This window comes from Cricetulus griseus, chromosome 2 (genome assembly GCF_003668045.3).
Source record: "Cricetulus griseus strain 17A/GY chromosome 2, alternate assembly CriGri-PICRH-1.0, whole genome shotgun sequence".
In the NCBI taxonomy this organism is placed as follows: Eukaryota; Metazoa; Chordata; class Mammalia; order Rodentia; family Cricetidae; genus Cricetulus; species Cricetulus griseus.
In genome coordinates, this window is record NC_048595.1 from 28,258,980 (window position 1) to 28,286,363 (window position 27,384).

General features: G+C 44.2%; 1 protein-coding gene across 1 annotated transcript in view; it reads right to left on the bottom strand.

The window, feature by feature from the left end:
• Positions 1-27,384, bottom strand: part of Inpp5b (inositol polyphosphate-5-phosphatase B) — a 68,494-nt gene that overhangs the window by 1,290 nt on the left and 39,820 nt on the right. The window contains 16 exon segments of the mRNA XM_027399223.2: positions 491-602; positions 1,817-1,944; positions 2,287-2,371; positions 4,233-4,346; positions 7,461-7,696; positions 9,183-9,345; positions 9,978-10,088; positions 14,598-14,733; positions 16,580-16,689; positions 17,515-17,626; positions 19,096-19,283; positions 19,830-19,946; positions 20,296-20,410; positions 22,146-22,247; positions 23,685-23,852; positions 26,444-26,546. Coding sequence (XP_027255024.1) covers positions 491-602; positions 1,817-1,944; positions 2,287-2,371; positions 4,233-4,346; positions 7,461-7,696; positions 9,183-9,345; positions 9,978-10,088; positions 14,598-14,733; positions 16,580-16,689; positions 17,515-17,626; positions 19,096-19,283; positions 19,830-19,946; positions 20,296-20,410; positions 22,146-22,247; positions 23,685-23,852; positions 26,444-26,546 — 2,100 coding nt within the window.

Sequence of the window (27,384 nt, forward strand, 5' to 3'; positions counted from 1 at the left end):
ATGTTAGGTAAGTGTTCTACCACCAACTGCAAACTCTTATTTGCATATAAACTTTGTCCAGAATAGGGCATATTCTGGACATATGCAGCATTCAGGTGACCAAGGCAAAAGGATCCTGAGTCCAAGGCCAGTATGAGCTACATGGAGAGCTTGAGCTTTGGCAACAGATATATCTTGCCCCTGTCTTTTAAAAAAGTAAAAGAAGCTTCCAGAGGCAGAGGCAGGCAGATCTCTTGTGATTTCAAGGCCAGTCTGGTCTGCAAAGCAAATTCCAGGACAACCAGGGCTGTTGCACAGAGAAACCCTGTCTCAAAACAAAAAAAAGTAAAAAAAAAAAAAAAAAAAAGGCAAACACTTTCCTCAGAGCTTGGGGAGAAAAGGAAGGCAAGATGAGGAAAAAGATGAGTGTAGAAAAGAAAACACATTTTAATTCCACTTTCTTCCTCTGTTTTTCTGTAGAGATGCTTGCCCTAGACACTTGGCTACTTACCTAGAATATTTTCATCCAAATGATTTTCTGCTGAATTTTTCAGCAATTCTTGCAAAAACGACATCAAGTAGTTGAAGACATTTTTGTGGAACGTGGGGAGAGTAGAAATGACCTGAAAAAGGGAGAAATGCGGTTTTCAGCTTCACTCACTCATTACTTGACAAGTTGCCTGCTGTATTCCAGGAACTGAGAACATGACTTACAAATGTGACTAAGAATACACAGAGCTAATCACTCACCACTTGGCATAAGTATTAAACACGCACAAAGATCAAATGCTGCATGAATTTAGTGGTCAGACTTCCTGAGAATTTCCATGTTCTCAGACAACTTAAGGGAACTAAGACATTTTAGTTGGGTCTTGAATATAAGATAAAACTAGACTTGTAGCAGTGAGGATTAGGGAATTGGGGGCATAGAAGGCAAGAGAAAGCAAGATGATAATCAGGGAGAACAGGAGACATCAATGTTGGCAAGAATATACTGCTGCACAGGCACTAAGCCCGAAAGGGTTATCCGGGCTGGAATCCAATGAATAGCTCACATATCTGCACAGCAGAATCAACTAGGGAGCTGGGAAAAGGTAGGTTCCAGAAGATACCCACGTTCAATGGATATGAGCGACGGTTTTGGAACCCTTACTGCTGGCTACCGTTGTACATTATTGTAGCAATCATTGAGTTGGGTGTGGTGATGCACACTTGTGATCTCAGTACTTGGGAAGCTGAGGCAGAAGGATAGTGAATTTGAGGTCAATCTGGGCCACACTGAATTCCAGACCAGACTGGTCATACAGAGAGACCCTGTCTCAAAAACCAAACAAAAAAAAAAAAAAAAAGAAAGGAAGGAAGGAAGGGGAAGGATCATTAAAAACAGTGAACAAGAGGTAAGTATGGTTTTGTTAAAAAAAAAAAAAGACAGCACCTTTAAGTTCACGATCTAATTGTAGCATGCAAAACAAAGAATAGAAGCGCATTACCACAGAACACTGCACCAAGTAAGCAGAGTGACAATGGAGAGAGTAGGAAAGTGATACATCAATGGGACTGGGCACGTGGGAGGTGAGGAGTGGGAGCAATCAGAAATGACTCAAGTATCGGGGTTGAGTCACTGGAATTAAGAGTGATGCTATTAAAAGCAAAGGGGACATGGGAGGAAGAGCAGGCTTGAGAAAGAAAGCTGTTAATCTTCCAAACCACTGCAGGAGAAGGTAAGATATTAATTTTCTGAGCCATCACACTTGAGGGGCTGTTCTATTTTGTTCTGTAGGCTTCATTTGCCCAGGGCTAGCTACTATGCATGCTGATGCTCAGTGCTTCCCCTCACCTGTTTGCTGGCTGTGTAATTGCCAGAACACTCCAAGCAGTTATGGTAGGCACTGTAACAGATGACAGGCTCTGGTAGGCTCTCTAGGAAAAGCAGCAAGGCTTCGGCTACGGAATGGTTGCTAGCGCCTTTGGCCCACTGTTAAGGAACAGGTGATGGTGCTGCCTGGGGATAGGAGAAGGTCCAGGGACAAGCATGTGCCAGAAGGGCTGCCTGCCCAGGCAGACTCTACTCAGCGCTGGATGCCAGCCCACATCTGGAAGGCACCATGCTGTTTCTCAGGTGAGCCAGGCTCTCCTGAGTTCCTGCCACACTGACTGCTGGAAGTCATAATATCCTCCCTGAGCAGGTTCTGAGCAAGAGCCTGTTAGCCAAGGGCACAGTATTAGACTCCGGGCTTTGAGATATGTTTCTTTCTCTTTTAAAAGTTCTCATATTCTCATATGCACATACAAATTTCTGAAGGATACAGAGGTTATCAATCATTCCAGTATCCAAACAGTCCCTTATATGCTCAAATTCCGTCCTCAGGCCTGGCTGCTGAAACAGATCTTCCTGCAAAAGGGTAGAAAGCCACAAAACAATTATTTCCTCAGAAAACTGGCAGTGATTTCCTGACTTACCCATATCACCAGAGTCCAAAATGCAGCTGTGTAGTGAGATCTCTGAATTGCCCCAGTGGACGATGTGACTTAGGCTGATGTGACTAATTCATCTTCAGGCCTTGCCAGGCATGGCTTTACCACAGGTCATTAGGCATGCATTATAAAGCTATGGGTAGGCCATGCTACAAAGACAAGATCCAGGATAAGAGAAAAGTCACACAGAGCATGTGTCCTACAGGGTTATGTGTGACATGCCATGTGTAAGACTGAAAAGCTACTGTTATCCTCAGCCAAAACAAACATCAACAACAACAAAAACAGATGTGTGTGTGTGTGTGTGTGTGTGTGTGTGTGTGTGTGTTAGGCAAAGACTCCTCAGACCTTATGCAAATAAAAATATGTAAGTAAACATCATTCCATCATTCCAAAGTCTCAAGATACTTTGAATTCATTTGTTCCATAAAGCAACTCAATATAACTATCAATAATAAAAATATTACATATACTGCTAACAAATTATACTTGAAAGATCTACAGAGAAGACCGACTTCTTATAAAACTGAATCCTGGGTCTAGGTGTGTAGGTCAGTGGTAGTGAGTTAAGGTCCAGGGTTCCAATAACAGCATGGCCAAAATAATAACAACAACAATAATAAGTAAAATATGTATACAAATACATACTCAATTTTAAAAAACAAAGCCCACTATTGTGTATTAATCAGCTTGGGAGTAAATTATTCACCTTTCAGGGCAAGTTTCCTCCAAGCGTTGTTATGAGAGTTAAATGAAGCAATGGGATAAACAGAACACAACTTGGTATACTGCAACACCAGTGTGGGTGGGGAAAATTGAGAAAAAGGCAGACATGCTATCGTTTCAGTCCCAGCATGTAGGAGACTGAGGCAAGAAGGTCATGAGTTCAATACTAGTCTTAGACTAGTGAGTTTGCCATTAGCCTGGGCTATAGTGAAATACTATCTCAGAAAACAACAGCTCAGTTGTTAGAGCGCTTGCCTAACATGCATGAAGCCTGAGTGTAGTCCCCAGTACTGGAAGTGTAGGGCAAGGGAGTGGGGACTGGAGAGGGAGAGAAGAGAGGGAGAACAGTAAGGGGAAAGGGAGGGAGAGAGGGAAAGAGAATATGAATATATTTTGCTACAATATTAAAATGTCTATGAATATGGCTTTGAAATTAGAGGCAAGAGATTTTGCCTTTACCAGCCTCTGTATAGCTCATGTGGGTGCCTGTGTAAAGTCCTGTGCGTGGGTGCCTATCAGTGTCAGCCTGACTAGTGACCTGTGTGCTGCTGAATAAAATACATCTTTCATAGTCTGTGATTCCCTGAATTCTTTTCAACCCTCAGCCTCCTGTGGCCCCCTCTTCCATTCCTGGCCTTGGAGCCTAGACCTCACAAACCTATAGCCAAGTCAGTCATCTGACCGACTAACCCCAGCAAGCCTGCCTGAATCTATACAGACTCAGGCCCTGGAAGTGCCAGCTGTCCTCTGTCTGAAATGTCAACAAGATAGCCCCTCCCATTCTCAGAAGCAGGTGGGATTCCTGAAAATGACATCAAAATGACCTCCCAGAAGGCATTCAGAAGCCCTTCTCTGGGGAGACTAAGAGGCCTGGGGAAGAAACACACAGCTGGGAAGTCTGCTTTGCTTCAGAATCAGGGTCAAGAACCAAACATGCACTCACCCCTGGGGAAAGAAAAATTCTCCACAGATTCCTTGGGACAAACGCTTTCCATACAAGTTCTCAAGGCAGCCTGGCTACAGTCCCAGCTGACTGCCTTAACCCAACCTACCTGCCGGATAGCATTTCTATACAGGTAATCGATCATCATCCAGAGTTCTTTGGGGATTTCCATGGGGTTCTCCAGCTGGCTCCTGTCATCTGCTGTCTGCACTGGCATCAAAGTCTCCAAAGAAAGAAAAATCATGACAAGGTAGAACTTCAGGAAAATGCATGATATGGGGACAGCAAACAGGAAGGGAAAGCTCTTCAGTGAGGCCAAAAGTAAAAATTAGAAAAGGAGACCAGCCCAGACAGTGGTGGCACACGCCTTTAGTTTCAGCACTCGGGAAGCAGAGGAAGGCATCTCTGTGAGTTCGAGGCCAGCCTGGTCTTCAAAGAGAGTTCCAGGACAGTCTCCAAACCTACAAAGAAACCCTATCTTGAAAAACAACAAAACAAAACAACACAAAAGACCAGGTAATACACCTGGGTGACAAAAGGTGCTTCTTTTTTTTTTTCTTTCTTTTTTTTGGGGGGAAGGGGGTTCAAGACAGGGTTTCTCTGTGTAGCTTCAGCTATCCTGGAACTCACTTTGTAGACCAAGCTGGCCTCACAGAGATCAGAGATCTGCCTGTCTCTGCCTCCCAAGTGCTGTGATTACAGGTGTGTGCCACTAACACCCGGCTTACAATAGGTAATTTCTAAGGATAAGGAGAATTATGGCAAGCAGTTTCAATGAATGGAGTAGTATATACCCTAATTTCATAGAAAAAAGTTCTTCCAACATTCCACTGATAAAACCAGTGAGGAAAGAGCACACACTTGTTAGCCCAGAACTGTGAGCCCAAGCTCCAGGTCCATTGCCACTTACCTCGTGACCTATGACAAATTGCTCTCCTTGACTGGGTTTGTTTTTCATCTACATTGAATAATAGACAGGATAGTTCAAGAGTCCCTAACTGAAAATATGAGTTTAAAAAAGGTGTAGAAATTACCTAAATTTTTTGGTAATTTGTTCCCTTGTGTTTGAATGGTCTATGAGTCTTTTGGTTCTTAGCAAATTTATTTTAGGATAAACTGCCAGATCACCATTATTTGTTTATCTGTTTTGTGTGTGTGTGTGTGTGTGTGTGTGTGTGTGTGTGTGTGTGTGTCTATGTACGTACATATGCATGTGGTGGCCAGAGGGCAATACTGAGTACTTTCTTTAGTTGATTTCCACTTATTCTTAGAGACAGGGGGTCTCTCACTGAACCTGGAACTTTTCCAATTTGTCTAGAGTGCCTAGCCAATGGGTTCCCATGGTCACTGGGATCACAGACATGTACTTTTTTTTGGGGGGGGGGATAGTTTCTCTGCAGCTTTGGTCCCTGTCCTGGAACTCTCTCTGTAGACCAGGCTGGCCTCCAACTCACAGAGATCCATCCATCTCTGCCTACCAAGAGCTGGGATTAAAAGCATGTGCCACTGCTGCCTGGTGACATGTACCTCTTTTATGGATTTTGGGGAACCGAACTCAGGTCCTCATGCTTGCATAGCAAGCACTTTATCAGCTGAGCTATCTCTCAGCTCCCAGATGACAGTTGTTTTTTTTTTTTTTAACTTTTTAAAAAGATTTTATTTATTTATTATATATACAACATTCTGCTTCCATGTATATCTGCACACCAGAAGAGGGCACCAGATCTCATAATGGATGGTTGTGAGCCACCATGTGGTTGCTGGGAATTGAACTCAGGACCTCTGAAAGAGCAGCCAGTGCTCTTAACCTCTGAGCCATCTCTCCAGTCCGACAGTTTTTTATAACGGAAACTCTCACTAGGATCTAGGATCGTGTCTGATTAATTCCAATAATGAACGAGACTCTGGCATGCTAACTAGTTACCCCTGAGTGATTGGCGTCCTCCAACTTCTTTGAGGGACAAAGTGGCGTTCAGCCACTGGAAATTGAGCAATAACAGGTCTGTGATGCTCTAATAGATGTCTGGGGCTGCACGCGCGCTACACTGGCTGGCTCAGTGTGTGCCTATCCTATGACGGCAGGCGTGGGTAACCCATTGACCCCGATTTGTGATGGGGATCAGGGATTGCAATTATTCCCCATGAACGAGGAATTCCCAGTAAGTGTGGGTCATAAGCTTGCATTGATTAATTCCCTGCCCTTTGTGCACACCGCCCGTCGATACTGCCGATTAGATTCTGTGAGTTCGAGTGCCGGGTGTTGGTGGCACACGCCTTTAATCCCAGCAGGATCGAGGCTAAGTTTCTCCTCTGCACTGCTTGCTGGACACTGAATGTTTATGCCATGTGTTTCCTCCATCCCACTGAGATTACCATGATGAATCTCAGTCACCAATGTGATGGTATCTGAAGTGGGGCCTTTGGAAGGTGGTTGGTCTTGAGGGCTGTGTGGTCACAAATGAGATTGGTGTGCAGCAGGAAAATCAAGAGTCCCCAGGTGGTTGTAGTGCATGCCTTTAATCCCAGCACTTGGGAGACAGAGGCAGGTGGATCTCTGTGAGTTTGAGACCAACCTGGTCTACAAGAGCCACTTCCAGGACAGGCTCCACAGGGAAACCTTGTCTTGGAAAAAAAACAAAAACAAAAACAAAACAAACACCAAGAGTCTCTCACTCCTGATATGAGGACACTGAGCCAGCCATTTACGAACCAAGTGGGCCCTCACCATATACCTCAGCCTCTCAAACTGTGAATACTATACTTCTGTTCTTTATAAAGTGTCAGCCTATGGAGTTTTGTTACCACCGCTTGCTGCCCTAACATGTGAACAGGTATGAAATCAGCCTGGAAAGTGTGTCCATCTTCTGCAGCTGTCTACAGCAGGAGGTGAGTCTCTCTATGCTGGAATCTGGGCTGACTTCACAATTTGCTCCAAACCACACAGCAAGGCAGAAGTGGTATTGTGTAGGCTTCATCAGCTATGTACAGTGTTCGCTTTTCTCTTGTTCTTGCTTCTACCTGCAGAAGCTTGAGCTCACTTCCTGAAAGCTGAGGGCCCATGTACAGAGGCCAGAGGGCAACCAATACTGAGGCAGGCAAGAGAGGCTACCTTCACCAGGGCAGCCAACACAGCTGCTGCCTCATTACATTAGCACAAATAAGCCTCAGCTGGACCAGCAGAAAAAAAGCAAGAATCATGAGAGACATCTCATTATCATTTTGACTGGGGGTGGCTTGTTACGCTGCAAAAAGCTTACATCCAAGAAGGTAGAGGTAGAGTTACAGTGTTTGACCCAAGCTGCCCACTACTGGATGTTTCCTCAGGTCTGCTACTCACCAGCTTGCTAACAGTCTCCAGTGGCAGGTCTAAGATTGGTTCCCTCATGAAGCACAATGTATGAATGGGAGACCCGAAACAGCTGGGCAGGTAGTTTCCAGACACAGACAAAAAGTAATCCTTTCCCCGTTCCAAGTGCAAAACCAGAATGTCTTCAATTTTGTCTTCACCTGAGTTGAGTTTTGTGGCCGTAGCCTTATTTACAAAGAGCTCCAATTCTATCTCAACGTGAGAATCTGCAGAAAAAGTTTAAAAGTAACATCAGCTAGGGAGCAGTCAAGAGAAAGAGGAAAAGCCAGGAGAGAGAGAGCAGAGCAGACAGGCTGCTTAAGAAAGGAAGCAGAAGGTATCAACTGACAAGAACCTGTGTGCTTGGCATAGTCCAGTCTGGAAATGTGAAGGTAACACATGCAAACTGCAGACAAATGCTAAGAACTCAAGTACTGAGTAGCAGAGCTTAAACCAGGAGAATGAATCCAGTAAGAAGGCTTGAATCAAAGGACCAGCCTTGGACCAGGTAAGATGAAAACACCTGCCCCTATGAAGGTCCAGGGAAGTTATCACCTGGGAACTACCCAGGAAACATTCTTAATCCTCCAGTTGCAGAATGGGAATGTAACATGGGGGGTAAGCGACTGTTACCATTACTAGATTACTACTCATTATCTCTCTCTCCACAAGGGTGGATATTGTTAAGTCTCAAACCCCGGGACACGAGGCTGAGGTGCTTATTTAACATATCCAGCATCCCTCAGTCCCTACCTGTTACAGGGTATGGCTGGTATACCCCACGCTCTATCCTGAACTCTCCAGCCCCGGGGCTGGGTTGCCCTTTTTCCAGAGGTTCTTCCCTATATAATCCAGGCATTTTGGTTACCTGACTCTCTTGTGCCTTTGACCTCCTGGCTGCTGCACCTGGTTCCTCTCTCTTCCCCCTTTGCCTTCCCTTCCCTTTCTCCCCATATGGCCCAGCTCAGTCTGGTCATGTCCACTCTGGACTCTCCCAGATGTCTCTACTTCTACGCTCTCCCTTTTATTTATAATAAACTTTCTCCTTCACCATACCTAGGAGTAGCCATGTCCTTTCCCTTTTACTTTTTATTTATTTATTTATTTTGGTTTTTCAAGACAGGGTTTCTCTGTGTAGCTTGGAGCCTATCCTGGAACTCGCTCTGTAGACCAGGCTGGTCTCGAACTCACAGAGACCCGCCTGCCTCTGCCTCCCAAGTGCTGGGACTAAAGGCATGCACTACCACCACCCGGCTTATTTTTTTATTTTTTCATTCAGACACCTGGGCACTGATTACAACAAGAGGTAGTAGAGATGGCCCCTGAAGTAACAGCACCAGCCATAATCTCACAACTCTGCAAGGTTATGGTGCACACAAGTGACTAAAATGTTCTTGAAACTGAACACATGACCATCCTCAGTGTTTTACATTTTATATATGGTTGGGTTCACCTATAGGGATTTGGGGGAGAGAAGTTTCAGATCCAGCAGAGGCAAGCAGATCTCTGTGAGGCTACCTTGGCCTACACAGTGAGTTCCAGGATAGCCAGGGCTATATAATGGAGAGACTCTATCTCAAAAACACAAAACAAAGCAAAACAAGAAAAGTTTCTGGCCAAGAATAAAGCATTTAGAAGCAAAAAGCTCATGCTGAAAAATGAAACGGACAGGCAGAACATTCAGAAACCAGAACCTAGGAAGAGACGTGTTACCTGGCAGTAGGAAGCCTTTGCTGGGTTTGGCAGTCAGCCACTGCTTACAGTAAGACTTTTCATCAGGCTTGTTGATGAATTCAAATTGGCAGGGTACTTGGCCATTATGAATCGTGAAGGACTCGGTTTGCAACTGCATGTACTTCACATTCTCAAAACAGAACTGGGAACAGACAAGGGACCAGTTAGAACCAGGGTTCTCTTCTCGAGCTGCGCAACCACCCTGATTGGTAAAAATATTTGTCTTGGAAAGAAAATGAAGGACCGCCTCTCTGCAATGTATTTAGCTGAGAGGGCACAGTTGCCGATGAAGACTAATGGCCTAGGCAAGCCAAAGCCCAAGTTGTATTTATAATAAGTTTCCTGAAGCAAACAAAGCTTCCATCTTCTACATCTGAAACCACTTCCAAAATACCAAGCTCAAGTAGGCCCCTGAACCTGAAGGTCAAGCTCACTCTGCCAAAGGGCTAGACATCTGCAGCATAAGGTGTCTTCCCTCAAACTCCATTTGTTTTTTTTGTTTTGTTTTTGTTTTTGTTTTTTTGAGCCATGTAGCCCTAGCTGACCTGGAATTCCTGGAACTTTCTATAGACCAGGCTAGTCCGAATTCAGAGATCCACCTGCCTCTGCTTCCCCAGTTCTGAGAATAAAGGCTGTGCCACCATACCCAACACAATGCCCAGGACCCATCACCACACCAACATGGGTTCTGGAACTTTAACTTAGCTCCTACCAACTGAGCTAATTCCCCAACCCCTGATGCTAATATTCTTAATGAGTCTGGGTCTTTCCTACCTCCCGCTTGGACAGTGACACAGAGGGAATGTTGGCATTTTCCATCTTATCCAGGGATCGGACAATTTCCTCGAGTGTCTTCCGATAGAGTTCTTCATTCACAACCCTCACCTAGGAAGGAAACATTAGAGACTGAGTATGCAGCCTTCTGCCCATTCTTCTTTCTTGGAGTTGAGGATGCTTGGGGCATCAGGAAACAGCAGCTGCCTGCATTTCAGAAAGTGACAGCTAAGTAGATTTAGTTCGTTAACAAATAACCTAATTAATGACAGATTAGTAGGATCCCCAAGCTACTGCAAGGTTGTCTGCTTCCTGATCAGCAGGAGGACACTGGAATGTCCTGGCTGCTCCTCCTGTTGGGTTCCAGGTCTTGGTCAAAAGATGCTTTCTATCTGTGTACTGCTTGCTGCCACCCAAAGGCCATCAGTGGGATATTTTCTCTATAGTTTTAACCCAAACTCATCGGCAAGGAAGAATATGTCAGGCTCTGTCTTCTGTATTTTAATTATAAACACCTTTTTTCATTTTCCAACAATAAAATGTTAATTACAACATTACTTAGTACCCCCCTCAGAGAACATCTCACTATGTAGAATAGGGTGGCATCTAACTCACAGCTTAAAGTCGAGAACCACCACACCCAGCCTTAGGCTTTTCTCTAATTTCAGATTCTGACCTACATCTACTCTACTACACCTGCAAGAACAGGTAATACAAAGCAACACAGAAACCACTGGTGATGAAATGCAAATAAATAATGAGTACTGGCGTGTCTGACTTCACTAGGAATCAGGGAGATGCAACCTAAAACAATGGTTTTTCTCATTCTCTCATCATCATATTGACTAAGAAGATTCTTAAAAAATTATTGGTGGGGACTGGAGAGATGGCTCAGCAGTTAAGAGCACTGGCTACTCTTCCAGAGGACCCAGGTTTAATTCCCAGCATGCATGTGCAGTTCACAACTATCTGTAACTCCAGTTCCAGGGGATCTGACACCCTCACACAGACATACATTCAGGCAAAACAAACAAACAAAAAACAACAAAAACAAATGCACATGAACTAAAAATAAATTTTAAAAAATTATTGGCAAAGTTATGGGAAATCGAGCTCATATGCAGTTGGTGGAAGTATAAAATGGTAAGAACTGGGGCTGGAGAGATGGCTCAGTGGTTCAGAGTCAGGCTGCTCTTAGAGAGGACCGGTTTCCCTCACTCATATAGTGGTTCACAACCATCTAGAGCTCTAGTTCCAGGAGGTTCATGCCCTCTCCCTGTCTCTGGGAGCACCAAGCATGCAGGCACTACATATGCATGTATGCAGGCAAAACATTCATACACATAAAAAAAAAATAAATATTTCCCAGCATGGTGGCCTGTACTTTTAATCCAAATCTCTGGGTTTGACCCCAGTCTGGTCTACATAGTGAGCCTTTGTCACAAAAGCAAATAAACAAAAAAATAAATAAGTCTCTCTCTTTTTTTAATGGTAAGAGCTGTTGGGAACAGACATGATAAATCAGTAGGTGCTGACTGTTAGGTCTTAGGCAGCCCATATATGTAGAAACGAGCTCATGCTGGACTACAGAGGATTGCTAGTGGGTAGATAAAAGCATTCCTCAGGAACTTGTGAAACCAGTTCCCATCTACCAAAAGTAGTCATTTCCCTTACCTCTGGCAGAAGGGACATATGGCTATCTGTGGCGCATATCAGCATATCAAATCCCACACTGGCCTCCAGGCTCCTTCAGTATCACAGGACCGGTTACATGTTTCTAAATCCACAGTAGTCTGCTGGCCTCTCCCTCCCCCAGCTACTCATCCTTCCTATATAGCCCACTATTCTCTACTATTTCCTCCCTCCCTCCGTCTGTCTGTCTGTCTGTCCGTCACTGCCCCCCCCCCAGCTCTTGCTATCCTCTTGCTCTTTTGCTGTGCTCTACCCTCTATCCCTTCTGATCTCACTATCTCCACTATTCTCTCCCACTTCCTAGCAGAGGCCATGCTGTCTTCTTTCTCTCAGCTCTGGACTATTCCAGATGCCTCTGGATATTTTCTCTTATTCACATTAAAATAATGGAGAAGGGCTGTAGGTAGTTTCTTTACTGTGTTCCTTTACATACGTTTACTGCACCCCTCTCTTAAACTAATAAAAATATATGGTACATGTGTACACACACACACACACACACACACACACACACACACACACACACACACACACACACTCACTCACTCTTGCTATGTTTCCCAAACTGGTCTCAAACTCCTGGGCTCAAGCAATCCTGTCACGGCTCTCTGAATAGTTCCAACTACATGCACCACCACACTGCTAAAATATAATTCTTTTCGAACTACTAATGTCACCACTAATAATTTCTGTCTAAACCAGGCAGTGGTGGCACATGCCTTTAACCCCAGTACTCAGGAGGCAAAGGCAGGTGGATCTGCGAGTTTGAGGCCAGCCTGATCTACAGAGGGAGTTACAGGACAGCCAGGGTCAGGGTTACAGGGAGAAACCCTGTCTCAAAAAGAAAAAAAAAAAGAAAAAGAAAAGAAAAGAAAAAGAAAAAAAAAGAATGAGAGAAAGAGAGAGAGAATTTCAGTCTATAGAAGTGCTCACACAGAGTCTGGCGGTGGTGGCATATGCCTTAATCCCAGCACTTGGGAGGCAGAGGCAGGCAGATCTCTATGAATTCGAGACCAGCCTGGTCTACAAGAGGTAGTTCCAGGACAGCCTCCAAAGCCACAGAGAAACCCTGTCACAAAGAACCAAAAAATTAAAAAATACACAGACAGGCTGGAGAGATGGCTCAGAGGTTAAGAGCACTGACCTCTTCAGAGGACCTGAGTTCAATTCCCAGCAACCACATGATGGCTCACAACCATCTGTAATAAGATCTGGTGCCCTCTTCTGGCTTGCAGGCCTAAATGCAAGCAGAGCAGTATATACATAATAAATAAATAAATCTTAAAAAAAAAAATACACACAAGGGACTGGAGAGATGGCTCAGCGGTTAAGAACACTGACTGTTCTTCCAAAGGTTCTGAGTTCAAATTCCCAGCAACCACATGGTGGCTCACAACCACCTTGAATGAGATCCGGTGCCCTCTGCTGGCATGCAAGCAGAAGACTGTATAGACTGTATACGTAATAAATAAATAAAATCTTTTTTTAAAAAAATACACACAAAGGATGGTCACTAAGCACCACATGTAATGGAGATATTTTGCAAACAAATCATCAATACATTATGGTTCATCCCTACTACAGAAAAGTTTTCAGCCTTTAAAACTACTAAGGAGCAGACCTACAAGATGGCTCAACAGATACAAGGGCTTACCTCCAAGCCTGAGGACTTGAATCTGATCCCTGGAATCCACATGATGGACTCTCAGAGGTCCCTGACCTTGCCATGAGCACACACACACACACACACAATACAAAAATATAAAAAAACTAAAATAATGAGAAGAAACTGTACCATTACTGTCATGAAAAATCCCCTAAAACGTATTATCTCTTGGAGTGGGAGTAGGGGAAGAACAGAGTCTCTCGACAGTCCCCTATGTAGCCAAGGATGACCCTGAACCCCTGATCTTCTTATCTCCACCTTCTGTGTGCTGGGGTTACAAGTATGTGTTATCATATCTAGTTTGTGCAGTTCTGGAACCTGAATACAGCACCTCATGCAAACTAGGCAAGTTCTGTACCAGCTTCCCCAGCCCTAAAACATTTTCAGTGAAGGAAAAGATGTTCTCAGAGTGTGTACAATGTGAGCTCTTTCTAAGGTCTGTGTGTTGCATGCAGAACACTAGAATACTGACACACTCAGCTGCAAATGCATAAACAAAGTCCAAGAAGCAAAAGGGAACATCCATGTATGTGGAAGTATTCAAATGTATACAAAAGCAAGTAGTAATTAACTTTACACTTAAATTTTATTGTATTTTTAAATGTATTTACTTTTTATTTTATGTATATGGTTGTGGGCTGGCTAGTTCTATGTCAACTTAACACTAGCTAATGTCATCTGAGAGGAGGGAACCTCAATTAAGAAAATACCTCCATAAGATGGAGATGTAGGCAAACCTGTGGGACATTTTCCTTAGTAGTGATTAATGGGGAAGGCCCATCCCATTGCGGATGGGGTGGGGACACCTTTGGCCTGGTGGTCTTGGGTTCTATTAGAAAGCAGGCTGAGTAAGCCATGGAAGCAAGCCAGCAAGCAGCACTCCTCCATGGCCTCTGAACATAAGACAGATAAACCCTTCCCTCTCAAGTTGTGTTAGTTATGGTATCTCATCACAGCAATAGTAACCCTGACTAAGACGGTGTTTTGCCTGCATGTATGTCTGTGCACCACATGCATGAAATGCTTGCAGAGGCCACCAGATCCCCTGGAGCTGGATTCACCTGCTCAGGTGCTCCTGAGTAGCTCAACATGAGTGCTAGGAACCAACCTTGGATCCTCTACAAGAACTGCAAGGGCTTTTAATATCTGAGTCATCTTTCCAGGACCTTAAACAAATTTGAAAATGAGCTTCCTCACAGTCAAGAGGAGGAGATCAGAAAGACAAAAGGTAGCCCAGATATAAAAACAAGCAGCCCACCTACCCCGATGTCAAACACCGAGCTGACGGGCTTGTGGTCACTGGTCTTCAAGGCCATGTGGCTCTGGTAACTCAGCTGAGAGATGTTTTTTCCTTTCCAGAGGACACGGTCACACCAGGCAGGAGCACGACACTTCTCACTGAAATACAAAGTCCACACAGGTAGGCTCACAGAAGGAGCAGGACCTGCTGCTTACTGTGTGCCATGGCTCAGGCGGGAGCAACAAAGCAGAACCTCTGTGTCCATGCAGCCAGGGGATGTAAGATGGCGGATGATTAGGTCCATGGAGGAACAAGGTGTCCCTGTGGGTGTCATCCACAGCAACTGTGAAAGCTCCAACAGAAACCTGCAGACTGAGTCCCTGCCCTATATCATCGTGTGAGGATAGTGAAAAAGCAGCAGGAGAATAAGCACTTTGTATTCCTTAGAAGACAGTGGTTAGGGCTGGAGAGATGGCTCAGCGGTTAAGAGCACTGACTGTTCTGCCAGAGGTCCTGAGTTCAATTCCCAGCAACCACATGGTGGCTCACAACCCCCTTGAATGAGATCTGGTGCCGTCTGCCTGCAGGCAGGCAGAAGACTGTATACATAATAAATAAATAAAATCTTTAAAAAGGAGAAGAAGAAGAAGAAGAAGAAGAAGAAGAAGAAGAAGAAGAAGAAGAAGAAGAAGACAGTGGTTAGGGGAACAGGCTGTGGACTTTTGCTGCCCCAGTTCAAATTCTGCTCTACCACCTGCATGTTTGGGAGGCTCTGGGACTCTCCATACCTTAGTGCCCAGTCTCGTGACTTTCTATACATCACTCAGTGCCCAGTCTCGTGACTTTCTATACATCACTCAGTGCCCAGTCTCATGACTTTCTGTACCTCACTCAGTGCCCAGTCTCATGACTTTCTATACCTCACTCAGTGCCCAGTCTCATGACTTTCTGTACCTCACTCAGTGCCCAGTCTCATAATAAACTACATCTACCTCAACATGTTCTTTCTTTTTTTTTTTTTAACTTTTTTATGTGCATTTGTGTTTTGCCATGGGTTTGGGTCCCCTAAAACTGGAGTTACATGCAGGTGTGAGCTGCCACGTGGATGCTGGGAATTGAACCTGGGTCCTCTGGAAGAGCATCCAGTGCTCTTAACTGCTGAGCCATCTCTCCAGCCCCTTCAAAAGATTCTTCACAGGTTAGAATGAGACATACAAATCAAATATATCCAGGAGTGTGGTAAGCACTATTAAGAAATATCAACTAGTATGTTAAGACCAAGGCACAGGTTTAGCCAGAATCATCACACTACCTTAAACACAGCTCAAAGTCAATTGGTAGGCTGCAGAGATAACTAAGCAGTTAAGAGCACTTGCTGCTCTTGCAGAAGACCTGGGTTCAGTTTTCAGCACCCTCATAGTGGCTTACAACCAGCTGAAGTTATAACTCCAGTTCCATGGTATCTGGTGCCCTCTTCTGGCTTCTGCAGGTACCAGGCCAGCATACAATGCACATATACATAAACAGACAAAAACACTCTTACATATAAAATAAAAATAAATAAATAAAATAAATTCATCTTTTTAAAAAGAAAAGCTGGGTGGTGGTGTCACAAATCTTTAATCCCAGCGCTCAGGAGGCAGAGGCAGACGGATCTCTGCATGTTCAAGGCCAGCCTGGTCAACAGAGTGAGTTCCAGGACAGCCAAGGCTACACAGAGAAACCTTATCTAAAAATACAAACCAAAAAAAAAAAAAAAAAAAAAAAGGAAAGTCAATCAGTATCCAGTATCAAGGCCCATGATAGAATGATGCCTAAGTCAGAAAGAAATAATGTGGAGGGGTGGGTTTAGGAGTTTAGGGAGTAGATACCAAGAGGAAATGTTTGGCCACAGTGGAAAACATGGAGAGTCACAAGGAATTTAAACAGGGCCACAAGGGCAAGTACTTCCCAGAACTCCTAGGTTTGTATCTCCTTAACCCCCAGAAGTGACCTCTGACCCACCTGGTATCCCAGTCGTCAGAGCCAGTATCGTACTTGTAAGTAGGCTGGAAGGTAAGCTCACCCTCCGTGAAGCCTTCAAAGACGGTTTTGGCAGCCACTTGGATTTTCAGCTATACAAAAGAATGGGAGAGAAAAGCCCTCAGAATAAAAGGTCAAACCTGGGATTAGTGGAGACCATGAAATCAATCCACATCCCAGGCCCTACTTCAAAGGGTAAGAACATAAGAACCCATGAGAAAACCATTCCTATGCCACGAGTCAGTAAGGAAATGATCTCATGAAGAGAAACAGCAAAGCTAAGACTCTTCTCCTTCAACTATCCTGCGCAGGGAGAGAGAAGGAGAATTGAAGGAATCAGACCTAATGATGCCAAGGTTGTCAAGAAGGAGACAAGAGTTCAGGTGGAAAAGAAAGACGGCTTCAGCATCCTGAAGTTCTGAGCACCTAAGAAGTAAGCCTCAAGTCTGAGGAGAGCAGCAAAGAAAGTCAGCTTGTGAAGTGGCTGCTGCTCTCAGAAGGACATGCTACGTCAAATGACGGTGGAAACAGCAGGCCACAGAACTGACTATCAAAGTGAAGAGAACTGCTGAGAGAGTTTGCTCACACTGGAGAAAACTTGTGAGAAGGAGGTGGCAGGAGCAGCAGACTCATTCTAGAGAGAATTAGTAAATCACCTAAAAAAACACCAAGTGGGTTCTTTACTGAAGGAAAAACAAACTCCTGATCTCTTTGTAGACAAGAAAGAGCATGTTTTTACTCTAAGGGACACAAAGTGCTTCCAGAACAGAGCCAAGAGAGAGGAATGCAGATGGAATGCAGGCATGAGTGGACATCAGGTCCTCAGGGAAGCCTCCCAAGCTGGGGAAGGAGAAATGGGGCTCTCCTCTCACAGCGGAGGAGCAGCTGCCTGAGGAAGGCACGGTGCCCATCTGTACCTGATCATATGCATACAGGGTTTGAAAGGCCTTCTCTTCGATGAGCGCTTTCACCTTTTCCACATCCAGCTCTTCTATTCTGTAGTTGAGATCCCCCAGCCACAAGATCACACTGTGAGGACGGAGCACAAAAGTGACAGGGGTTAGGAGAGGCTTGAACCTTCCTATTCAGGACACATCAGACAGAAGTCCCAGAGGGGGACAAACACTTAGCTATGGCAGAATTTTCCTTCCCACCCACTTACTAACACATCTAAGGTACTGCTGACTCAATTGTCTTGGCTCACACTCTTCATAAATGTGCTGGAGTTCTTGACAGTTTTATTCAGGTATGGTTGAAAAGACAGACTCATAAAATCTAAAAGCAATGCCTGTTTGCTGGTGTCATGATACATGCCTATAATCCCAAGCACTCAGGAGGCTGATTCAGCAGTATAGCCAGTTAAAAATTAGCTTGGCTATATAGTGGACCATGACTCAAACAAACAAAAGATGTCTAAACGCAAGATAGTTGTTTATTGAATAGTAGTAAGTAGTTTTAAAAAGATCAAGAAGTATAGATCCCACCAGTCACCCAGGCACCCCTGTTAGATTCTAGCCCACAAACATGCTCTTGGCATTTTTCAAGGGAAAACTATCTGAAGCAAAGCTCCCATTTAATAGTAAGGCCGGGATTGCCCACCACATCACTGGCTTACTCTGCACTCCTGGGAAGAACTATATCACATGGTTCATTATATATCCCTGTTGCTGCTCCCTGAGGTTATCAGACATGCCATGAAGTCAAATACTGCTCTACCTGAAGCCAACAGCCATGCCACTAAATAATCTGCCTAGCAGTGTGCCCCTTCCCCCAGCAAACACATACTCAGGCTAAAAGCAAATAAAAGGCCGTGCCAGCTGCAGCCTCACAAAGGAGACATACTCTCTACAAGGGGCCCTGGAAAAGAACAGCCATCCAGTCAGCTTCCAGAATACCAACAAGCCAGGGACAGTTCTGCTGCTTCGGACAGGACCCCAGTGGTTTCCTCCTCTTTATAAAAGAAGACTCACAAATTTCAGTTGTGATCATAAAGTCTAAAATTCCAAGGCTTTGAAATCAGATAAAATAGCAAATTTGGGGGATAAATGAAATAAAGAGAATGAACAAAAATGGACACAATATGCTCTGTGCAGTTGCAACTATGGTTTTGACGAGTAGAATCAAGAATGAAAGAGCCAGTGCAGGCAAGAAGCACAGGTCCAACTCTCAATTGCACGTGCTCTGGAAGAACAGACATGGAAACCTAAAACAGTATTCCAAACTGTGCGTGAGATGCAAGCTCCTTGGCTGCTTTGCTCCCAGTGCAAATCAAGACAGATTTCTAGGCAAATAAACCCCATGCCTCTCCAGGGATGAGTGATGCTTGACAATGGTTCTAGAGGTCTTCCAGATGGTAAGTGAGGAAGCCAAGAATTTCCAAGAGACAAATAAGAGCTGGCAGCTACCCACCCTCCAGCATTCACCTCCCCAGCATGACAGAGAACCCAGAGCCTAGCAGTCACAGGAGGGGACTGAGGAGGGAATAAACTCAGACTCACTCATGCTTGCTAATGGTGAGAGGGGGAAGGCTTGGGTCCACCTGAGAGAACTGCATTCGAGAACAAATGTCTTTGTAGTCTTGGTTCCTCCTCTCGTACTCTTCTGTGTGGGCTGCCAAGTGGGAATTTACAACGCAGATGCTCGTGTTGTGCAGCTGGAACCTGATCGCCACTCCTCCTTTGTTACCCTAGTAAAAGGACCCCCTCCTCAGTCATTTAAACCTTCAGAATTTCACATATTTTGCCTTTGTCTTCATAATGGCCTTATGGGGTTACTAGCTATATCTTACAGATAAGAATACAAATCTCCAAGCAAAATGACTAGCCATTTATAGAAAGCTCGGGTCAGGATCTGCCTCTCTCGACCTTCTGTTCTTTTCTCTGTATCACTGGTGAGTCAGCCACATGTCCAATGCAGCTCTTGCAGAGGAATCTAAGAGCAGGATTCTAGGAGCAAGAAGAGGACATTGCAAACCAAGAGGACTCTGTTTTCCTAGGTGGCCTAAACAGTTTCTGTACTGTATTACACTACAGGTCAGTCAACCAGAGGCTCTGGCACTGACTAACTACTAGGATAGAGAAATGCACCAGCTGGATTTCTAAATTGTCTGCTCAATCCAGCTCATCATAAAACAGCAGCATCTCAGGTGGGTTTGTATGATTCCTACATCCTGAGAAGCTGAGTCAAAACAAGATCAAGGTCCTCCATGTGCAAAACATTACCAAGGACTCACCATCCTCCCCATGATTCCTGTCCCCACAGTCTCAGCTTCCACTTCTGAGATATGTGCTGCGTGTTCCTGTTTGACGTACAACAGCAACATAATTCCAACCAGCCGGATGAGCTTCACCTAGAACACAGAGCCCAATTCTCAAGTGATGGCTGTGGCAGACAGAAGTTGGAAACCAGAGTGTTCTGAGGGAAATGTGGTGTGGGAGCTGGCTGAAGTACTAATGCACCTCCTCCCCCAGGTCAGGACACAAGGCAGTCTGTGCCAATCACTGCACATGCTACGTGATACCCCAAACTACTTACAAGTGCCCAGACCCTGCATCTTTCTGCTCAGACAGGCTCCTCTGGAGAAATGTGAAGCTGACTAGGAATGGCTTCTACTGAAGGATCACCAATAAGCTGAGCACTTATCTCTGGCTTTCCTTGCAGGATACAGAAAGTGACGACGTCCCTGGCTCCTCCCTTACCTTTGCATACTTGGCACCTGGATGAAGGCTCTCTGACACAGCCTTAAACCACTCTTCCTCCTTTGGGGTGTCATGAAAGAAGAAGGCTTCTTTACTCAGATCGAGCTCCTGGAACCTATGAGGAGAGGCAACAGTGAACCAGAGACAAAGGCAACATGCAGGGAATGTACACTAAGTCTGCTCGAATGCTGAACTGCGGGACCCTCCAGAGGAGCTAAAAGCAAACAGAACCAGAGAATGGAATGCCGTGCGACTTCCAGGTGCTTCTCTGAACATGAGCTCATTTCCTCTCTATGATCTAGCCACTGAACTGGTAGGAAGCACCTCCCACGCCCCAGTTTTACATCTAGAATCATTAGGTCAACAAGGACAAATGGCAAATTGGAATTCACATTTAGGTCTATTTGTTGGTTTTGTTTTACTTGATCTATAGAAACCTCAAGTTCTAGCTTTTTCCAATACATCATTTGGGCTTCTTTAAGTCCCCCTCCCACCAACTGTACCCCAGACTGTGATGACAGGATAGTGTGCAGAAATTAATGCTTGAGTTCAGGGAGGGGCTCAGTAGGAAAGCACTTGCCAAACACGTTTTTAATGGCCTTTGTTCAATCCACTGCATTGTAAAAGCAAAACAAAATAAAACCAAGCCAGGTGTGATGGTGCACATCTGTAAAGCCAGTACGTGTATAGCAAAGGCATGACAGTTGCTACACATGTAAGGCCAGCCTGGTCCACATGGCAAGTTCTAAACCAGCCAGTGCTACATGGTAAAACCTTTCTCAAAACTATAAAATAAAGGGCTGGGAAGATGATTCAGTCAGTATTTTGTCCTTCAAGAACAAGGACCTGAGTTTGATCCCCAGAATCCATGGTTAAAAAAAGTTAAACATGCCAGGCAGTGGTGTTGCACACCTTTAAACCCTTTAGCACTCAGGAGGCAGAGGCAGGTGGGTCTATGTGAATTCGAGGCCAGCCTGGTCTCCAGAGCGAGTGCCAGGGCAGGCTCCAAAGCTACACAGAGAAACCCTGTCTCAAAAAAAACAAAACAAAACAAAACAAAAAAGTTAAACATAGGGCCAGGCATGGTAACTCACACCACTACTACCAATACTCCAAAGGCAGAGGCATGTAGATCTATGTGAGCTCAAGGCCAATCTGGTCTATATAGCAACTTCCAAGCCAGCCAGAGCCATACAGTGAGACCCTGTCTCAAAACAGAAAAAAAAAAAAAAAAATGAAGGCCAAGCATGGTGATCCATATCCAGTGCTGAGAGGCAGAAACAGGCAGACTCGTGGGGCTTGCTGGTCAACTAGCCTAGTCCTAATGAACCCCAGACTAGAGAGAAACCCTGTCTCTGTCTGTCCTGTACACACACACACACACACACACACACACACACACACACACATGCACCTAAGGAATGCCAGACTGTCTTCTGGCTCCCATACTAATGCATGCACTTACACCCATGCACACACATACTCAAAACTGACTAGTTGATTAGAATTTAGGGAACCTTCCTATCCTGGCAAAAATATTTTTTGCTTTGTGACCAAAAATGTGTTGAATATCAAGTAATGACACACCAATTTTTAACAGAAGAAAAATGTGTTGAATATCAATTAATGACACACCAATTTTAACAGAAGGTTATACTAAATTAATATTGGCATTTAAATGCTAAGCACAGTACATGGCCAGACCTCTATTTATCAGCCAGAGCATCAAACAGAGAAGCAGCTGTCCCTGAGCTGAGCTCATGTTTCAATTCCTTCACCTGCTATGAAGACTCAGCTCAATTCATGTCCCCATTCCTTCAGCATGGGAACAACAGAAGAGGAGCACTCACCCTACACAGTACACATCTGGGGCCTGGGTGCTGTGGCTCAGCCAGGGCCGGAGACATTCTTTGGGGGACTGTCCATTCACATTGTATGTACCCACAAAAAACCTATAACCAAAGAGACTCAATCAGTGATCTGGAAACAGTTAAGTCTAAGGTTCAGTCTCCATGGAATGGCATTTTAAGACATAAAAAATGGACTGGCAGTAGTAGTAGTGGCGCATGCCTTTAATCCCAGCACTCAGGAGGCAGAGGCAGCCCTGCCTACAGTTAGTTAAAGGCCAGCCTGGTCTACAGAGGTAGTTCTAGGACAGCCAAGGCTATACAGAGAAACCCTGTCTTGAAAACACAAAAGGGAAACACATAAGAAATGTCCTATTTAACCTAGACCAATAATCACACCACCAAAGAGGTGGTCAGCAATCGGCCTTTGTGATAACTGCAAACAACATAGTTCTTCTCTGAGCCAGGCGTGGTGGAACATGCTTGCAATCCTAGCACTTGAGATAGTAAGGAAGGAGGACTGCTGTGAGTTCAAGACCAGCTTGGGCTTCAAACTGAGTTTACAGCAACCACAGTTACATGGAGAGACACTACCTCAGATAGACAGATAGACAGATAGGCAAGTATACAAGCCAGCCTGCTTGGAACATTCCTCCTTCCCTTAAATAGCCATTGTGGTGTCATAAGCCACAAAATGACTTTGCCCTGTGGGTGCTACTAAAAGGAAAAAGATGGTAAGCGCTTAATAATTCCTTTTGGTAAAAGTGACAGGAGTGGTCAAAGGTTATTTCTTCACCAGATGCCTAGAAACAATGTTATTTTACCAAATAGTCCCAGTGCAATGATTTTTAAAGCTCCAGCAGAACTCTGAAAGTTTTATTCATTTAATGTTCAGTTACCCCAGCTAACAGGATTACTGAATGTCAATGAATTTCATTTTCATTTCATTTTCAACGGTTTTCTTCAAAGGCCTGGAGTGAATAGAAAACCTTAGGCAAGAACTTGAGACTCTGGGTACTGCTCACTGTTCTGTACTCATTTATCCCTGTAAATATCTCTGCAGCCACCTGCAAGATGTGCCACTCACTTCAGCCATCACCCACAGAGCCTGCCCAGAGAAGACACAGCACGTTCAGAGTGGGCACAGTAGCACATATCTATAACCCTGGCATTTGTACAGCTGAGGCAGGAGGATGACTAAGTTCTAGACCGAGCTGGATAGCACAGGGGGGCGTTATGCCCTATCCCACACCCCCAAAAAGGGAATGCAACGATACTTTTTGAAAAAGAAAAACATCAAACAGAGCAATCTGCTTCCGAATCCAAGGTGTATGAGGCAGCTGCTTAAACTCCAGAGAGTAGGACGGTCATTTTGAAAATCCACTGATGCACACCTTAAGTCCCAGCACTCCATAAGCAAAGGCAGGGGATCTCCTGAGTTTGAAGCCAGCCTGGTCTACATGACAGTTCCAGGCCAGACAACACTAGATAGTGACACCCTGTCTTAAGAGAAATAAAACTGTGGAGAACCTGGGTAGCTACCTGAAGTTCTGGATGTAGGTATAATCCTCTTCCTTCTGCACAAGATGTGATTTCACCATTGTGTCTCGCAGCCCAAACTTCTGCATGGATAAAATGTGAGCCTTGTCTGATACTGTGATTGTGGAGGAGCGAACCATGTCAGTAATTTCAGACTTAGATTTATTCTGTCTGGAAAAATAAAAGCAATTTAATCACACTTTGAGTCTGGCATGGAAAAAGGAATATAAAGCTAAATGTTCCCACACATTAGCACCTGTATCACAGAAGAATAAGAGAGTCCAAGTTAAACTTATTTGCTAATAACAAGTGGGAGATTAAGTAAACTGACATGTTAATTACACATAGAGATTTTTTTTTCTGATAATATATTCACAGCATCTCGGGTCACAAAGGGACCATAAATGAAAAAAGAAGGAAGACTGGGACAAAGCTCCATAGACAGAACACTTGACTTGTATACACAAGGCCCTAGGTTTAAACCCCCAGTGCTACAAAAGTAGAATTCACTCTTCCTGCTGGAGGGAGTGGAGCATGATTAGAACTCAGATGGGACAGCATTCCTTCTGAACCTTTGTGCCTCATAGAACAAGAATGTAAGGTCCTCTGGACCCCTTGGAATAAGCCAAAATAAAAAGACAATGGAAATTTAGATCACATTGTTATGTAGTATTTGTAGTCAAGACATAAATCATTCAAGAGCTAATGTAAGAAAAATATGATATATTCACCTACTAGGGTCCTATGTTACAACCTAAGAAACTCATTGAAGATGTCTTAATGTACTAAAGTATATAAGGCTCTTGAAACCATTCCCAGCACTGACTAAATGACACGTATGGCTGTTTGAATAAAAATGCCCCCCACAGAGGCAGGCGGATCTCTGTGAGTTCAAGGACAGCCTAGTCTACAAAGTGAGTTCCAAGACATCCAGGTGTACAAAGAGAAACCCAGTCTCAAAAAAACAAAACAAATTTAAGAATATATAACATAGATACCCAAATGGTTGGAGAATGGCAGATTCCCGAATGCATTCAAATTTGGGGATTGCCCATTGTTCCTTAAGGTGTAACTACAACATTGACCAAAAAGTATTTTATCTTGACCATATGATTCTACTTACCACCAGTAGGAGGAACTAGAAAACACACTATATATGATGTACATGATGGGAAAGGAATGAAGAAAAAATAAGTGTTTTCCAAGTCAGAAAAATATAAAAAAGAATGTGAGGGGGAAAATCAAACATTTTCAGTTTCCTATATTTTTGCTTGTTTTTCTTTAAATTTACTTATTCTTATTTTATGTACATTGGTGTTTTGCCTGCATGTATGTCTGTGTGAGGGTGTCAGATCTTGGAGTTACAAACAGTTTCGAGCTGCCATGTGGGTGCTGGGAATTGAACCCAGGTCCTCTGGAAGCGTAGTCAATGTTCTTAACCACTGAGCCATCTCTCCAACCCCCTTGTTTGTTTGTTTGTTTGTTTGTTTTTAAACAAGAGTTTTGCTGTGTAGAGGAATGGCCTGTAATCACCATGTAGACCAGGCTGGCCTTGAATAATCAGAGATTCACCTGCCTCTGCCTCCCTAGTGCTAGGATTAAAGGAGAGAGCCACTTTGGCCAAGTTTAAGCTTTTTAAAATGATCTATTTGTTTGAATGCACACACTGGCCAGAAGAGGGCACTAGATCTCTTCCTCCATCACTGTCTAGTCCTTCAGGTAGTTTAGAATAGTTTTCTCCCTGAATCTGAGGCTCCTGTTTGGCCCAGGGTGGAAGCCAGCAAGTCTCAATGATCCTCCTGTTCCCATGCCCCATCTTCCTGTCCTGGGACCTGGATAACAAACACGTGTTCACCTAGCAGCTGGTTGGTACGCAGATGTTGGGATCTGGACTGGTTCTCACAATTGCACATAAGTGCTCTAAACTGTCAAAGTATCTCTCTAGACCATTTTCTAAATCTCCACAGGAGAGTAAGAGAGCTTACAAGTTCAAGTTTGATGCCTTATTAAAAAAAAAAAAAAAAAAAAAAAGCACAGGTTCTGGGAATCTGAACTCAGGGCCTTAAGTTAGTGAGACAATGCTTTCTCTCCTGAGTCATCTTCTCTACCCAACCTATGTAGTCTCTTCTTTCTTTCTTTTCTTTCTCTTCCTATTTATTTATTTATTTATTTATTTATTTATTTATTTATTTTTGAGACAGGGTTTCTTTGTGTAGCCCTGGCTATCCTGGAACTCACTTTGTAGCCAGGCTGTCCTTGAACTTACAGAGATCCACCTGCCTCTGCCTCCCAAGTGCTGGGATTAAAGGTGTGGGCCCCTATCCATCAGCATCTCTTTTCTTTTTTTAAGATTTATTTTATTATTTTTAAGCATGTGAATGTTGTCTCCATAAGGATATGTACACATGAGCACCATTCCCAGAAGAGAGCATCAAATCCCTGGAGCCATGTGGCTGCTGGGAATCAAGCTTGGGTTCTCCGTGCTCATAACTGCTGAGCCTTCTCTTCACCCACTTATGTAATTTCTTCTCACCTGAGTCTCCTTAGCTCTAGAACAGAAAAGTATGAAACTCTGATGTAAACAACAGTCCCAGTAAGAGGATGCAACTTGGCATACACAGTACGAGAGCTGTGTCACGCACATTAGAAACATTTCTCAGGCTTGGAACAATTTATGTTATACACAGTGAGGGTGATTATTCTCTGATGAATATAGTCTCACTCATAAAAGACACAAATGAAGGGGGGGGGAGTTGCGTTACCTTGCAACAGAGTTGTCTGGTTTATCCTGACACCTGGCCCCAGAGCTTTGGTCCATAAGAAGGCCTCTCCCATTTGGCCTCGAGCTGTCCAAGTTAGAGCCACCTAAGGAGAGGGAATTAAAGTATACTAGTGTGCTTGAGTGCACAAACCACAGCTTCTCAGACAATAACCTCAGAATCACTGGCAGCTTATACATTGCTTAGAAACTCTTGCAAAGCCCATGCTGGCCCACAGGTGCAGTTGCACATGACATGTACAGAGTGGAAAGGTAGCTTACCAAGATGGCTTTGCTGCTGAAAACAAAGCTATTCTTGCTATTCCACCCCCTTCTGGGAATGCAAATTACAGAAAAAGTAACATGAAACCCAGAAATCTGTTTTGCTAAGGACTTCATTTTCTTCTTTTTGGTTTCTCTTATTTATTTTTACCGTGGGTGAGGGTGGGGGTATGGATACCCAAAGACAACAAACCTTCCTTTTTTGTTTGTTTGTTTTGTTTTTTGGGGACAGGGTTTCTCTGTGTAGCTTTGGAGCCTATCCTGGCACTCGCTCTGGAGACAAGGCTGGTCTCAAACTCACAGAGATCTGCCTGCCTCTGCCTCCCGAGTGCTAAGATTAAAGGCATGCACCACCAATGCCCAGCTCGACAACAAGCCTTCCTTAACTGGCACAATCTTCAATTGATTCACCAGTGAGATTCAGAGGAAGTCAGACATAGAGTTTGGAGGAGAGGTAACGAGCCACATGGCAGAACATAGATTAATACAAACGGGTTAATTTAAGTTTGAAGAGCTAGTTGGAAACAAACCTAAGCTAAGGCCAAGCTTTCATAATTAATAAAGTCTCCATGTCATTATTCAAGAGTTGGTGGTCCAAAGAAAGACCAGCTACATAACACTTGCTCTACAAGCATGAAAACCCTTACTTAGTTCAAACCCCTA